The sequence below is a fragment of the Capra hircus genome, chromosome 11, assembly GCF_001704415.2.
Source record: "Capra hircus breed San Clemente chromosome 11, ASM170441v1, whole genome shotgun sequence".
Lineage (NCBI taxonomy): Eukaryota > Metazoa > Chordata > Mammalia > Artiodactyla > Bovidae > Capra > Capra hircus.
This window is the reverse complement of record NC_030818.1, coordinates 104,628,910-104,645,088: the sequence shown is the minus strand read 5'-3', so window position 1 is coordinate 104,645,088 and position 16,179 is coordinate 104,628,910. Positions and strand designations below refer to the sequence as shown.

Genomic DNA, 16,179 nt, shown 5'->3' with positions numbered 1-16,179 from the left:
CCAAAGCCTGTGCTCCTCGGTATTAGACTCCTCCTCCCAACCACACAACCACCCAAACCTGCGCTAGTGGGCATCACATCCCTCTCCCATCCTCATGACCACCCAAACCTTAGTTTGTGGGCATCAGACCTGCAGAGACCACCCGGGACCTCGGGCAGAGCTGCCAGCACCTGCTTCTCCCCAGACCCCCAGGCCCATCGGACAGAGACACACACCACGGGGACCCAGGACACGAGCGGGTCCTCTGGTCCCTCCTGCAAGGCTTCCACCTCCCTGTCCTCCCCTCTCACCCCCCGAGGGGCCCCACAGACAGGCAGAGCCCCTGGGGACGCTGAAGCCTTTTATTTGAAGCCAGGAGAGGGGAGGGAGGGCTGGGCGAGAAAGCGGGGCAGGGGAGCAGGGGGTGGGGAGGCCCAGGGTCCAGGGGCTCCTCCCATGTCCCGCAGGATGGCGGGTCCTGATGGCGCTGCCGGGGGCTGCTGTGGAGCCTGGTGCCCCCTGCCCTGGAGAGGAGGGGAAAGGTCATGGAGGAAGGGGGCAGACGGGGTTCTCCTTGCCCCCAGGGCTGCAGCGTGGAGGGTGGAATGCACCTTCCACCGGGGGCACAGCTGGACGGGCACCATCCTGAGTTACCCAACAGTGAGCCCTGAGCACAGAGAGGGCGCCTATGTGTGGAGTGCAGCCCCGGAACAGACCCTGCAGGGCGGGGCCAGCCAGAGGGGCCCTCAGAGCAGAGACGCCGCCTCCTGGCCACGCGGGTCCCGCCTGCCTGCCCTGGGGAGCCTGGTGGACCCTGACACCCCACTGAACCGACCCTCGATTGCTTCAAGGACCACTCACCCTAGTCACTTTCAGGCTTGCAGCTTTCTGTAGAGACCAAGACAAACCCAGGAGTGAGAAGACTCCCCACACAGGGGCCCAGACCCCTCACCACCTGCAGCCCAGATGCGGGTCACGGAGACCCAGAGCGGGGCCCCCCGGGGCTCCCTGTGACCCATCACAGCGTTGATGTCTCCCCACGGAGGGACCGGGGAGAAGCAGGAGGGGGCAGAGGGAGGGACCCGGGGCATGAAGAGGACGCAGAGGGGACCCGGGGGTGCCGCAGGGCTGACCCCTCACCCGTCTGCTCAGGTGTGAAGATGTCCTCCGGAGACAAGCCCTTGCGCTGTGCGAATTTCTTAAAAGCCTCCAGAGCCTCTGGGTTCACGTCGGGATTCCTACCTGCAGGCCAGGTGCCTGGTGAGTCAGGCCTCGAGGGACACCCGGAAGGGCAGGAGGGGTCTGTCTGGAGTGGACGCCGAGCAGGTGCGGAGGAGACAGGCCCCTCCCAGCCAGAAGGTCCCGGGGAAAGAGGGGGGACAGCCCCAGGGGACACCCAAGTTCCTGGGGGCCTGGGAGGACACCCCAGGACAGATCCCAGAGCCACCTGCAGGATCAGGCCCCTGACCTGGAAGGGCTCCCCTCCCAGAGGAACTGCACTGCCCTCTGACCAGAGAACCCTGGCCTTCACCCCCGTGAGGGTCCCTGCCCCGAGAACTCCTCCATCAGCGTCTCCTGCCTCAGGAAGTGGGGCTCGGAATGTGCCTCCGGAGCGGTCTGTCGGGCCAGAGGGCACTGTCTGCCTGCACAGGCCCCTGGGCGCTCAAGGGCCAGCACGTGGGCCTGCGTGTGCCATGCCCTCAAGCGCTGCCCCTTCGGAGATGCAGAGGCCCTGGGCAGAGAAGGGCTGTTGCCGGGCGGCAGGGCCCCTGGGGCAGAGACGGGGCCAGGCCGGGAGAGGGGACTCACTCAAGAGCTTGGCTGCTCTGAACCTTCCCGCCTCGAACGGCCCTTCACAGTAAAACATGAGGTGGTCCTCTGCAGGCAGCTCCTCCACTTCCACGTGGGTCTTGCCCCTCGCTGCGGAGGGCCACGGGCCGGGCATGTTAGCAGAGTCCTGGCCCCTGGGTTGGCGGCGGTGAGGGGGCCCCGACTGCCATGCCCCCTGGATCTAGTCGCCTGCCCCCTGGTGCCCCCACCTGCCCTGAGCCCCAGCAGGGGGCTCCCCATCCTGACGGCCCCCTCTCGGCCACAGGGCCCGGCCTGGGGCTCCCGCTCTGAGGCCCCACCCCGCCGTCCCAGACTCACAGGCGGTGTAAGTGCCGGACCCGCTGGTCTTCTCCAGGACGACGTCCACGTCGTAGCAGAAGCCCCGGGTCCTGGAGGACACAGCCCCGTGCACAGGGGCCTGAGGTCCCCTCCGTCCTGGGGATGCTCGGGGCCCGCACCCTGCCCCTGGAGCAGCGCAGGGGACCCCGACTCCGGGTGGAGCCTTCTGCTCCTCCACCCCCGTCCCGGCAGAGCCCCGGCCCCTTCTTCAGAGTTCAGTGGGCGTTCAGCCTCTCCCCACACCTACAGGATGACGGGAGGACCCTGAAGGGGATGGGCTCGCAGCCGCTGCCCAGCCCGGCCTGATGAAGGGCCTCGGGCCCAGGAAAGCGGGGCCAGCGGGCAGCCAGGAGCAGCCCAAACACTGACCTGAGTGTTGTGGAGGCCCACACGTGGGTGTCGCTCAGGACGGAGAACGTGATGGGGAACACCCTGTCCCCTGTGAGGCCCTCGGTCTCCACGACGGCCGTGATGAACCACTTCCCCAAAACCTAGAATGCGCATGAGCCTGGCGGCCGCCTCCCCTCCTCCTCACCAGCCAGCCGCCCACGGCCAGCTCCCTCGACCCGACGCCCCCTGGAGCCCCTCAGACACCCGCAGGCTGCTCCCCCAGCACATCTGAGGTCCCCTCCTTCCAGCACCTTCCTGGGGTGCTGCGTGGGGCTGAGCACACGGGGCGGAGGCCCCCTTGGCCCCCAGTCTCCCAGCCCTGGCGGTCACTGTCTGTGGGGAGGGCCAGGGCCAAGCCCTACACCACGTCTCCCTCCTGACCCCGAGACGCTGGCCTCCGTGGATAGGGAGGGCTCAGCCCAGGACCCCCGACCCCCAGTCTCCCCCGGAGCCTCACATCCGGCCCCTGGAAGGACAGGTTGTCCTGGGCCTGCAGGGCCGAGGTCAGGCCGAGGGCGACGGTCAGAGTCAGGGCCAGGGTCCTCATCTCTGGGGCTCTGGGCTCACGCCGCAGGCAGGTCCTCTCACTGAGGCTCCGAGAGGCTCTGTGGGCCCTCCCTCAGCCGCCCTTTGTACCCCCAGCCCAGGGTCCCAGGGAGCTTGGCACAGAGCCCCCCCACCCCCACACTCTGCGGCCAGCTGGCAAGGGAACCTGTCATTTCCACCCACGGCTCATTAAGCTGCAGGGCCCCACGTGGTCTGTGGGGGGCGGAGGGCCATCCTGCAGCTGGGGCGATGGGAGGGGGCCTCTGGCCTCACCCTCAGCCTGCTCCCCTCTCCGAGTGCACCTCCCTCCTCCTGCAGGGTCTTCCGTGAGCCCGAGGTCTGACCCGCAGGGGAACAGGGCAGATAAGGAATGGGAGGCAGGCGTCCAGCTCAGTCCTGGCCTTGCCGCCCTGGCAGCAGGTTAGCCCTGTGGGCCCCCTGGCCTGCGACCTTCTGGCAGGATTCAGGGCTCCTCCACGACGGAGGAGGATTTGAGGATTCAGGGCTCAGCTTCCGCATGGCCTCCTCGGGGAGTGCTCCAAGGTACACCCCAACTGTGTCACATTCCCTGTGGATTGTCTGTGGAGAGCAGTTTTCATGTCCTGGGCCCCTGACATGAAGGAGGCGGAGAATGGTGGAAGCGTATTCCCTCCCAGTGCTGAGGCCCCAGGTCGGAGATCCAGGTGCCGGTAGGGCCGGCCTTCTGCCGTCTCTGGGGCGGGGGGTCCCTCCTGCCTCCTGCAGCTCCCGGCGGCCCCTGGCTTGTGGCCACAACCCCCGACCCTCCACTCCGTCCCCTCACGCCTTCTCCTACGTGTCTGTCTAGACACCAGCCCTGAGCTGCAGGGCGATCTCGCCTCACCATCGGTAACCCAGTCCCACCTCACAGGCCCACTTCTGTCAGTTCCCAGGCCCGGATGGGGTGTTTGGGGGCCGCCCACCCCCTGCCCTGGAGCTCCTGCCTGAATGACCCCACCGGTGTCTGTCCGCCTGTCTCAGCCCTGGGTGGGGAGCCTGCCCGCTTGTCCACAACTGCACGGGGGCACGGGGGACCCCACCCTCAGAGGGGCCGTCCGGCCTGCTCCCTCGTTGCAGCCCCTCGCCATGTCCAACTGCTCTCTGCGGTGTCCAGCTGTCTGCATTTCACAGCAGCCAGCTCAGGGACACAGCACTGGGCCAGGGCGGGGCCCCCTTCTCTTCCCGGGGACGGAGGAGGTTCTGGTCTTGGCATGCCTTCCTGGGACTTGGGGCTGACCGAAAAGGCAGCCAGGGCCACAGGTGGACCCTGGGCCCCCACAAAGGCACGTTTGTGCCGCACAGGGCAGGGCTTGCCCCCTCCCGCCACCACACACTCATGACCCTACCCTCTGGGGGCGGAACTGAACGTTCAGCTGGACCCACTAATTACCACAATTGCCATCCAAGGTGCCACTGAGCAGAGGCCTGCCCTCCCCAGGTGGTCAGGGGGCAGGCCCAGTGCCCTTTCAGGAGACAAGGAGGCAGGTCCGGCCTGTGTGACCCTCTCCCGGGGCCTGGCAGGACGGTACCCCCTGCCACGTCCTGGAGAGACAAGGTGTCCCTGGACCTGGGATACCCTGGCTTCTGCAGAGGCCTCTCAGCCTGGCCCACTGTCATAAGACGCCTGGACAGCCGGGCACTGGGCACCCAAGAGGCAGGGTTGGTCCACAGCCAGCTGAGGTTTGCTGGGAAATGGACAGAGGCTGGCAGGCCAAGCAGGCTCTGAGCCACCACCCCGAGGTAGATAAGAAGCCATTCAGTCCGTGTTTATAGACGCAGGTCCATGTGAGTGATGGACAGGCAGGCACATACGTCAGCAGGAGGCCCACGGGTTTTTGGACAAAGGTGTAACGGCAGTTCTAGGAGAAAGGATGACCTTCTCGACGGGCTGTGCTGGAGCCGTGGAGCCGCCGACGCCAGCCTGCACGTGGAGCAGTTCCGCGTCCGCCGCCCCTCAGCCTCGCTTTCCGAATTATCTCTGCCTTGACTGCAGCCTAATCTGCACTGGAAGCAAACAGACAATGAAGTCAACAAATGAACCTGTAATTGACGAGGCCGGCACCAAACCCACGCTCGGCTGCTCGAAAGGCCGGTACTCAAGCGCCGAGAGCTGGTGGGGAGGGAAAAGCTGCTTCACTCAGGAGGCCGGCAGCCTGGGGAGACGGCGGGCAGGGGCCCAGACCATCCCGAGCTGCTGGTTAGGAGACAGGCTTCAAAGGCCACGTGGGGAGGGGGCCGCAAAGGTGTGAACAGCTTGTGCTCGGCGCTCCAGATGGTTTCAGGGGTCTGGGGTCTCCGTGCTTGTGGTCAGCAGTTTCCATCTGGTGAGGGGTCGGCTTCCTGTAAAAACACCTTTAACGCGTGTGTCAGGCCTAAACTGTCCCCAGTCCCCTGGCCCAACAGTTGTTCTTGGTTCCTCCTCCTCACTTCCTAATCACCACGTCCAGAGCCAACCCTTCGAGAACCAGAGGAGGCCCAGGAGGCAAAAGCCAGGGACACGGGAGCTGGTTTGGGGTCTCAATCCCCCCTTTCTTTTGTACTTGACCATCTTGAGGGGGACTGGTTCAGGAAAAGACAGGGAAGAAAGTTTCGGATAGAGCTTAATTAGAAGCTTGACGAAGGGACTCGGTTTCAAACTGAGTGTTCAGATCAGTGCTTAAACCATCGCAGAGCAAACCCAGAACAGAGAGAGGAGGGATCGAACACGAAGAAGCCACAATCCTGCAAAGGAGATGCGAGAAAGCACCGCCTAAAGCCAAGCTGGGCTCCCCGGTGCCCAGTGGGTGAGAATCCGGCTGCCAGTGCGCAGGCACCGCTGCGTCCCCGACCCAGGAAAAGCCCACGTGCCCAGGGGCCACGCACCCCCCCGTGCTCCGCGATGAGAAGCCCACCCACCGCCACTGGAGAGCAGCCCCCACTCCATGCAACCAGGGACTGCCTCCACGCAGCAACAAAGACCCGGGGCAGCCCAGAAATAAGTGAGCAAGTAAACAGACGGTAAAAACGATAAGTAAACAAGGCCAATGCTGGTTCTCCAGGAGGACTGATGGACAAGATCAAGGAAGAGGCAACCCCGAGAGGCTCCTGTGAGCAGAGGCAAAGCGGAAGGTAACCCTTCAGATCCAGACAGCAGAGAATCCGAAGAACTGAGGCCTGGGGTCCCCGCGGGCGGCCTCCTGCCCCCACCCCACAATGCAGCTTTTAGGTGGGTGGCTGCTGGGACCACTGGTGGGTAAGACCTGGAGCCCAGAGCAATGCAGGACCAGGCAGGAGGTCCGTTGCACCTTCTCGGAGGGAGCACGACCCCCAGAGACCCCCAGGCTCTGTGCAGAAGGGGTGCCGCCCCACAAGCCCCATGTGCGCCGCCTGGAGCAGGCAGAGCTTTCTTTAATTTAAGTCTGAATTTGGCAATAAGGAGTTCATGATCTGAGCCACAGTCAACTCCCGGTCTTTTTTTTTGCTGAGTGTATAGACTTTCTCCATCTTTGGCTGCAAAGAATATAATCAATCTGATTTCGGTATTGACCATCTGGTGATGTCCATGTGGAGTCTTCTCTTGTGTGTTGGAAGAGGTGTTTGCTATGACCAGTGCTTTCTCTTGGCAAAACTCTGTTAGCCTCTGCCCTGCTTCATTCTGTACTCCAAGGCCAAATTTGCCTGTAACTCCAGGTATCTCTTGACTTCCTACTTTCGCATTCCAGTCCCCTGTGATGAACCATCTCCCTGGTGGCTCAGACAGTAAAGCATCTGCCTGCAATGTGGGAGGCCAGGGTTTGATCCCTGGTTCGGGAAGATCCCCTGGACAAAGAAATGGCAACCCACTCCAGTACTCTTGCCTGGAGAATCCCAAGGACAGAGGAGCCTGGTAGGCTATAGTCCATGGGGTTGCAAAGAGTTGGACACAACTGAGTGACTTCACTTTCCTTCTCCTTTCCCCTAGGATGATAAGGACATTTTTGGGGGGTGTTAGTTCTAGAAGGTCTTGTAGGTCTTCATAGAAGCATTCAACTTCAGCTTCTTCAGCATTAGTGGCTGGGCATAGACTTGGGTTACTGTGATATTGATGGTTTACCTTAGAAACGAACACAGATCATTCTGTCGTTTTTACCTCCACCTAAGAAAAGACGCTTACTCCTTGGAAGGAAAGTTATGACCCACCTAGACAGCATATTCCAAAGCAGAGACATTACTTTGCCGACTAAGGTCCGTCTAGTCAAGGCTATGGTTTTCCCTGTGATCATGTATGGATGTGAGAGTTGGACTGTGAAGAAGGCTGAGCGCCGAAGAATTGGACTGTGGTGTTGGAGAAGACTCTTGAGAGTCCCTTGAACTGCAAGGAGATCCAACCAGTCCATCCTAAAGGAGATCAGCCCTGGGTGTTCTTTGAAAGGAATGATGCTAAAGTTGAAACTCCAGTACTCTGGCCACCTCATGCGAAGAGTTGACTCATTGGAAAAGACTCTGATGCTGGGAGGGATTGGGGGCAGGAGGAGAAGGGGACGACAGAGGATGAGATGGCTGGATGGCATCACCGACTCGATGGACGCGAGTTTGAGTGAACTCCGGGAGATGGTGATGGACAGGGAGGCCTGGCGTGCTGCGATTCATGGGGTCGTGAAGAGTCGGACACGACTGAGCGACTGAACTGAACTGAATCTGAGCCGTCATGTCAGGGCCCCCAGGACCTCCAGACCCGTCCTTCCTGGCACAGAGGCAGCCCTGACCACAGGCCCCGGGCACTCCTCGCCCCAGGGCTTCCTCTGGGGCACAAGCTCGCTGGGAGCAGCGCAGGGACGGCCAGGCTGGTCCTCAGCCGACCGCGCCCTGCACTGGGGAGGGGGGAACCAGCTGAGTGAGCCCCGTGCAGGGTCTGGCTCTAGGGAAAGCCCACCTAAGACGCTATCCTGCTTTCCCCTCGCCGCGCCTCTGTGTTCAGAACCGGGTGAACGTCGCGAGTCAGCAGCGACGCGCCGCGCTCGCCGCCTGTCAGTGCGCCCTCTTCTGTCGGGATTGTGAAGTGCGGCTCCTTTAGTCAACGCTGAGCCGCTTCCAGAGGATGAGATGGCTGGAGGGCATTACCAACTCAAAGGACATGTCTGAGTAAACTCTGGGAGTTGGTGATGGACAGGGAGGCCTGGATTGCCGCAGCCCATGGGTCACAGAGTCGGACACGACTGAGCAACTGAACTGAACTGAACTGAGCCGCTTCCAGCCTGGCCAAGGGACCTCCCAGGGCTCCACACCTCCCCCAAGGAGCAATTACTAACTCTGGACAAAACGGGAAAACACCGATTTGAGGTGTTGGAGAGCCACCAGAGGCAGACCAGAGGGCTAGTGCTGCAGATCAGCCAGCCCCCGGAGGAAGGGAACCAAGGGCCATGGACCTGATAGCTGGGCTCCCGCTGCTCACCTGAGCTCAGCCCTGTGTCTGCCGCCAGGAGCAGGCAGAGTTCTGATAGGAAACCTGTGCCCTGGCGGCTTGAAGAACTTGCTGCTGAGCTCCTGGGCTCCACCCTGGGGTGATGCCGTGAGCCACGGACAAGAGGTGCCGGCAGACCCCCAGGGGAAGGGGCTGCAGTGCGACCCCTCTGGGCCCCTCCCCAGATGGGCCCCTCCCCAGATGGGCCCCTCCCCAGATGAACCATCTGGGAACCCCATGCCCGCAGGCTGCCCTTTGGAGCTGAGCAGGCCCCTGTGAGCCCCGAGTGCGGCAAAGCCGAGTGACCGCGCCAGAGGCGCCCCCGCACCCACCGCAGATGACCTCGGGGCTGGCGCTGCGTCCCCAGCTGGGCGTCCGGAGGGCCTGCCATGTGGAGACCCTCAGACACTGGGTAAGACCCCGGCTCCCTTCTGAGACCGGGGAGCCAGGCCCAGGTGTGGTGGGTCGGCTCGGTGCCATCCTGGCCACTGGGAGCCGCGGCCGGACACAGGCAGTTCCCCTTCCCGAGCGGCCGGTAACGCCCGCACTTCACACCTGCCCATCGGGCTCTCCCGTTCCGGGCCCCACGACTCCAGCCCCTGGCCATGCTGTCCCCAGCGCAGCCCCAACGCGCCCTGCCCAGCAGCCTCTATGCTCAGGGCTGTCAGAGCCCTGTCTCTCATCTCCGAAGCTCACTGCCTCGTGGATGCCATCAGAGTCTCTAAATCTTATAGAAAACACCAAAAATCCCCCCAAAGCTGTCTGAACAAGTTGACGTGTGGTGATTCGCCTCTGGGGCTGTAACTCACCTTCCCAGACCTGCCCAGGCACGGACCTGGGGTCCTCCTCCCAACAGGCTGGGGGCCCCACCCCGGCCCCCACATCCCTCCCTGCCTCAGGCCCCTCCGAGGGACCCCAGAGACAAGCAGAACCACCAGGGACACTGAAAGTCTTTATTTGAAGCCAGGAGAGGGTGGGGAGCTGGGAGGGAGGGGTGCAGCGGCCCGGGTCCCAGGAACAGGCTCCTTCCTCGTCCTGCAGGGCGGACACTCTGGAGGCGCTGCCCGGGGGCCGCCGTGGTGCCTCGGTGCCCCCTGCCCTGCAGAGGAGGGGGCGGGTCAGCATGCCAGGACCGGGGAGGGGGAGTGTGCTCCGAGTGCTGCGGCGGGGGGCATGGGGCCCTCAGGGAGCTCTGGGCAAGCGAAGAGGGACCTTCCATTAGGGCGCCTTCAGGCTCCAAGCCCACGTGTGGGAGTGTGAGAAAGCGACTTCGAGCCAGCGAGGGCAGAGGAGGAGCGTGACAGCATTCTGGACTCGGATTCTGCTCACACCTGGGCAGGTAACCTTGGGCACGCTGCTGGCTGAGACCACCCTCCCAAGGGACCCGCTGCCAGTGAGGGACCTGGGGGTCGGGGCTTTCTGCATGGGGCGCCCCAGCTCCAGGCCTTCTAAGCAGCTCATTGGGAAACAGTCACGGTGACCCATTGGGATGCGGAGGGACTTCACACCTGCTGGCACGCACACGGGGGCCAGGGGCACCAAGCAGCAGATGGCCTCCCCCCTGCAAAGGGGTTTCCCCACTGCCCAGGACTGACACTCCGAGCCCGTCTGAAGGCGCTGCCAGGGGCTGGGTGAGCCCAGGAGCAGACGCCCCACCTGCCTGGCCCAGGTTGGGTCTCCTGCCAGGCGGGAGCAGGCCTGGGGGGTCGACCATATGGTTGCTCAAAGCCCCAGGGACCCCAAGACCCCAAGTGTGTTCTACAGCTGTTCACTCACCCTAGTTTCCTCTGGGAGAGCAAGTTTCTGTAGAAAAAGGAAGCACATTTCAGAAGACCCCAGGGAATCCCTTAGCCCAGGGCCCTTCCATCAGCCAGCATGTCACGTGACCCCAGCGAGGACGGAGCCCCATTCGCTGCGGCCTGTGCTCATCAGCTCTGCCGACGGCCCCGCCGCGGGCACCAGCCAACAGCCGGCGCCTGTGGGCTTCTCACCGCTCTGCAGGGGCCTGAAGATCTCCAGGTTCAACTTTTTGGCTTTTGCGAACTCCGTGAATTCCTCCCAGGCCTCCGGGCTGTTCTCCGGGTTTCTTCCTGTCGGTGAAACCAGAAGATGGACAGTGGGGTGAAGGGTACAACTAAGAGTGGCCACCTCGGTCCCGGCCGGGGTGGGGGGGGGCAAGTGGCCGCCTCGGGCCAGAGAGTGAGCGGCCGCCTTGGCCAAAGGGCTGGACCCACAGGCCCTGGGCCGGGCGGAGAGCCAGGCTGGAGAAACAGGTCCACCCAGGAGTCTCGGGGGCATGGGGCACCCACGCAGCCGGCCTCAGCGGGGTAGGAAGTGCCCTCGGCAAACACCCTGAGGATAGAAGGTCTGCCCGGGAGGGAGTCCACGCCGGCCCCTGAGCTGACGCCCACTCTGCTCCTGGCCACAGGGACCCTCCATGACCCGTGGGACCTCCTGTCCTCGGGCAGGAAGGTCCTGACGCTCCAATGCCTGCCTGAGCCTCGTCCCCGTAATGAAGCCCCAGGAGCTGGAATTTCCTTCCCGCTCGAGCTCCATGCAGACACCGCTGTCCCACCGAAGGCACCCCCGAGGAGCGGAGCCGAGGGTGATGCCGCAGGGAGTTGCCTGGTGAGCGGCCAGGCCCGCCCCCGACACTGACGCTGGCATCCTGCGCCCACCGCGTCCCCCACGGACACCGAGCCGCAACGTGGGACCTGCTGCTTCCTCGGGGGCTTCTCCTGAGCAGAAGGCACAGGGAAAGGGGGCAGGAGGGGCTTGGCAGGGCTGGGACGCGGGACCCTCACCCAGAAGCCTCGCCACACGGATCTGCCGTCCGTCCAGCTCGCCTTCGCAGTACAGGATGAAGTGGTCTTGCGCCCGCAACGGCAAGATGAACACCTCGTGTTTGCCCCCATCTGCGGAGGGCAGCACACGGTCCTGAGCAACCAGGCCCCTCCAGAACTGCCTGCCCAGGGTCTCCACCCCGGCCAGACCCCCAGGCCCTGGGCCCCCAGCTCCCAGGAGGGGCCCTGCCCAGGAGGTGGTCACCCAGTGGGCGGATCCCAGGGGCTTCAGGGGGTCCAAAGAGGCTAGAGCCGGTGGAGCTTCAGCTCTGCTCCAGCAGGAGCTCGGACCGGCCAGCCCCTCTGGATGAGTCCATCACACCTGGACACGGCGTCAGCTGTTCTCACCTCTCAGGCAGACTGACCGGTGGGAGGAGTCCCCGGGCACTTAAGGGGGCGCAGAAAGGAGTGGGGCTTCTCTGGCTGAACGCTCACCCCCAGAAACGTGCTGGGACCCACCTACCCCCCAGCCCCATCCTGGGGCTCCAGGACTCACAGGCCGTGTATCTACTGGGATCGTTGGTTTGCTCCAGGACCAGGCCCGTCTCCTGGCACTGACCGTCAACCCTAGGACACAGAAGCCATGCCCTGCTGATGCCCGGGGTGCGGCCACCTTGGAAGCCCAGCCCAGCCCGGGCACCGCGTGCCCCGCTCCACCACAGCTGCCTGCAGGCCTGGGCCCGAGGCAGCCCCGGGAACGTGGCACTTCTCCTGCCGAATCCAGGCACCGCGGGGCCTTCAGCATCTCACGCGGCAGCTGCTCAGGCCTCCCAGCCCTGCCCCGCCACTCACCCATCTGGGACCTGTCCCTGCACTGGGTCCCCAGTAAGGCAGTGGCCCCTCAAAGCTGTCCAGGGCTGAGCGTCATTTGAGGGGTAGGGACGGACCCCAGTGTGGGCTGCCCATCCCCCGACGCCGCTCTCCTGCTGTGGGGAGGGGTCCGCAGGGAGGCGGGAGGCGGCTCTCACCGCAACGTGACTTTGGCCTCCAGGTCACCCCCCTCCAGGACGCTGAAGGTCATGGCCGTCACCAACTCCTGATTCTTTCCGGGAACGTCCTGGTCTGTGGTCACGGCCTTCAGATACCACTTTCCTGACACCTGGAGAGAGCTGCCTGCCGTCAAGGCTCAGGCTCAGCACCCGTGCCCCGCTCAGCAGCCCCGGACTCTGCTGCACGCCCGGGCTGGAGCACCGTGTGTCTCCCGCCTCCCACCCTCAGCAGATGCCCGGCACCCTTGCCGGACCCACCCCAGGTGGGCTCAAGCCCCACAGGGCCCCCGGGACCGTGGGCACCCGGGCCTGTTTGTCTCAGACCCCTGTCGCTCAGTTTAACCACAGCCTCGAGGGCAAGGGTTGGTGCCTCTCCCAGGGGCCCCTCCAGCTGCCCCAGCTCCATCTGAGCCTCACATCCTCAGTCCAGCTGTCCAAGACCGGAGCATCCTGGGCCTGCAGGGAGGCGACAAGGCCAAGGGTCAAGAGCAGGGCCCTCATCTCCTGGGGTCTGCACGCACAGCCGCCGACAAGTCACTCACTGGGTGCAAAGAGGCTGTGCCAGCCACTCAGGCAGTGGCCTTTTATGTCCCACGGCCCAGGGTCCCCGCGGAACTTGGCAGAGACCGTCAACCAATCCCTTCCTGGCCATAACCTGTGGCCAGTTCTGCGGTGGAGCAGATAAAGGTCACTATTGTTGATGTTGCTGAACAACCCTCGCTGAGCCCCTCGAGCCATCACGGGGCTGCCCAGGCTGGAGGCTGGGCTTTGCAGGTCCATCCACGGGGAGGGGGGCCAGGTGAGGGAACCTCACGATGCCAGTGCCAGGGTGACACGCTCGCTGCCAGGGAGGATGTGGCTCGCGTCAGAGAATGTCCCCGAGCGGCTTCTCAACCTCAGATTCAGCGCCAACCACTGCGTGACTACAAGCGCACAGCTAAGGGGGTGCGTGCACTCCTGACAAGACGCGCTGTAAGTGGGCACTTCGATGCCCCTTCCTGCTCCACACAGATCAGCGGTGGATCAGACGCGGGGGGGACCCAGACAGACACACGCATGGACACATGTACACACGTGTGTGTACTCACACACTCATTCAGACACATTCAGACACACGGAGCCGATTCAGACACACACACAAACACACAAGTCACTCAGATGAAGACCTCACTCAGAAACTCACTGAGCCACACACACACACAGTCACTCAGACACACACCACACAGGCACACACTCATCCGCACACATATAGACACACTCACACACACGCACACATACATACACTCACTGAGACACACAGACCCACACACGGACACGGTCACTCAGACACACACTTATATAGCACAGGGGCACACGCCGATTCACACAGGCAGACACGGAGATGCAGTCACATTCAGTCAGATGCACGCATTCAGACACACATCCTGACACACACACTCTCAGACACACATGCACACGCAGACTCCCTCACGCAGACACACGCACTCAGACAAAGATAAAAGTGAAAGCGTCATCGCTCAGTCATGTCTGACTCTTTGCAACCCTGTGGACCGCAGCCCACCAGGCTCTTCTGTCCATGGGATTCTCCAGGCAAGAATACTGGAGTGGGTTGCTAAGCCTTCCTCCAGGGGATCTTCCTGACCCAGGGACCAAACCCAGGTCTCCCACATTGCCGGCGGGTTCTTTACCGTCTCAGCCTCCTGGGAAGCCCCAGGCATAGATACACACACTCAGTGGACAGTGTGACTGCAGCCAGGAAATTAGAAGATGCTCCTTGGAAGAACAGCTATGTCAAGCCTAGACAGTGGTTTAGAAAGCAGAGACCTCACTTTGCCGACAAAAGTGCATACCGTCAAAGCCATGGTTTTCCCGATGGTCATGCCTGGATGTGAGAGCTGGACCATAAAGAAGGCTGAGTGCCGAAGAATTGACGCTTTCAAACTGGGGTGTTGGAGAAGACTCTTGAGAGTCCCTTGGACTGCAAGGAGATCAAACCAATCAGTCTTAAAGGAAATCAACACTGACTATTCTTTGAAAGGACAGGTGCTGAAGCTGAAGCTCCAATACTTTGGCCACTTGGTGTGAAGAGTCGACTCATTGGAAAAGACCCTGATGCTGGGAAAGACTGAGGGCAGGAGGAGAAGGGGATGACAGAGGAAGAGATGGTTGGATGGCGTCACTGACTCAGCAGGCATGAATTTGAGCAAACTCCAGGCGATAATGAAGGACAGGGAAGCCTGGTGGGCTGCAGTCCTTGAGGTCGCAGAGAGTCAGACACAATTTTGCAACTGAACAGGTAGAGTACAGGTGGTGACGACATTTGTCAAGAGAACATTGAGTAAATGGAGCTTGTACGAATGTAGCTCCCTGCCTCACACCACATACAGTTAAGTCCTGGTAGATTAAAGGACGTAAAGATGAAACGTGGACTTATAGAAAGGCATGGCAAGGCCTCGGTGCCACAGAGGAGGGTCCCACAGGCGCGCAGGACACAGACGGAGGAAGGGCAGCCCCCAGAAGCTTACCGCAAAGTACCCCCCACGGAGTCCACAGAGAGCCCTGCAAACAAGCTAGAAAAAGACAGCCAGCCAGACAAATACGGAGCAAAGATCTAGACAGGATGACGGCCAGGGTGTGAAAAGATGGAGACAGCAAGGAGCCCGGGTTCCGGGCATCTCCCCTGGGCATCGGGGGCTGCCAGGGTGGATGACCCGGGCCCTCGGCCAAGGCAGCCGAGTGACGGTGCTCCCTGTGCCGGCGCCACCTCGGACCGGCGCTGACCCCACAGGGCCCCTCCTTGCCCCTGCAGGGCTCCAGGGTCGCAGGGCTCTGTGAGTTAGCAGAAGCTGTCCCCCCACGTGCTGGGGGGCACGGGCAGTGTGGGGTTCGTGGGGCACGTTAGGTCACAGTCGCTTCACTGTGGGGCTGAGCTCAGCTGACTCCTCCCACCCTCTGGACGGGAGCACCGGCTGCCTACTCCCGCGACCCCGGCCAAGGGCACAGCATGTGAAGGTGGGCAGGGGGGCGTGGAGGGCAGGTGAGTTTTGTTCTGCCTGAGGCCGGAAGTGAGTCTGGGGTCACATCCCTAACGTGAAGAGTCGAGGTCCAGTCTAAATGCCACCCCCCACCGTCCAAAGTTTCTTCATAGTGGGACCTGCGTAAACTCACCACGCAGTTTTACGCTTTTTTTAAAATTAGAGACGTTTTTCTAATTGAAATATGGTTGATCTGCGACGCTGTGTGAGTGTCCGGTGTCGAGCAGAGGGTTGCTGCATGTAGACACTCTGTTCAGACTCTTGTCCCCTGTAGGCTGTTGCAACGTGCTGAACACAGCTCCATGTGCTGTGCGGCAGGGCCTGTTGCTTCCTGCGCGCGTAGCAGTGTGCATGCTCTAATCCCAAAGCCCTGGTTCACCCTAGCCCACTGTCCCGCGTGGCAGCCAGCAGTTTCCTTTCTACGTCTCGGAGTCGGTGCGTGTTTCGTAAATGAGTCCATTTGTGCCATTCACATGGATTCCCGTCTGACCGAGCTCACTTAGCGAGGTCATCTCTCCGTCCGTCCCTGTTGCTGCAGACGGCGTCACCCCGTGCTCTCTGCGGCCGTGCAACGCTTTGTGTGTGCGCGGCCCTCTTCCTCATCCACTCATCTGTCGACGGGCACAAGGTTGCTTCCTTGTCTTGGCTGCTGTAAATAGTGCTGCACTGAACGCTGGGGCCCATGTAGCCTTTTGAATTTTAGTTTTCTCCAGATACACGCCAGCCTTATGCTGTTTCGATGGTGACCACATGGTCGATCAGAATCCGTGTCTTAAAGCAGAACCACAACG

General features: G+C 62.3%; 2 protein-coding genes across 3 annotated transcripts; both read right to left on the bottom strand.

The window, feature by feature from the left end:
- LOC102179574 (vomeronasal secretory protein 1) lies at window positions 328–3,165 on the bottom strand. Of its 2 annotated transcripts, none has more exons than XM_018054796.1 (7): window positions 2,996–3,165; window positions 2,518–2,639; window positions 2,128–2,198; window positions 1,789–1,899; window positions 1,120–1,221; window positions 841–867; window positions 328–503 (listed from the first exon to the last, which is right to left on the bottom strand). In XM_018054796.1, the coding sequence occupies exons 1-6, from the start codon at window positions 3,083–3,085 to the stop codon at window positions 842–844; spliced, it is 522 nt and encodes a 173-aa protein (XP_017910285.1). In that variant the 5' UTR covers window positions 3,086–3,165; the 3' UTR covers window positions 328–503; window position 841. The 2 variants fall into 2 exon arrangements, with proteins under 2 accessions (XP_017910285.1, XP_017910286.1); XM_018054797.1 differs by having other exon boundaries at window positions 328–498.
- Window positions 9,465–12,896, bottom strand: LOC102179294 (lipocalin-1-like). Its single transcript, XM_005687359.2, has 7 exons — window positions 12,771–12,896; window positions 12,333–12,463; window positions 11,861–11,931; window positions 11,326–11,436; window positions 10,513–10,611; window positions 10,298–10,324; window positions 9,465–9,620 (listed from the first exon to the last, which is right to left on the bottom strand). Exons 1-6 carry the CDS (start codon window positions 12,852–12,854, stop codon window positions 10,299–10,301), a joined length of 522 nt encoding a protein of 173 aa, XP_005687416.1. The 5' UTR covers window positions 12,855–12,896; the 3' UTR covers window positions 9,465–9,620; window position 10,298.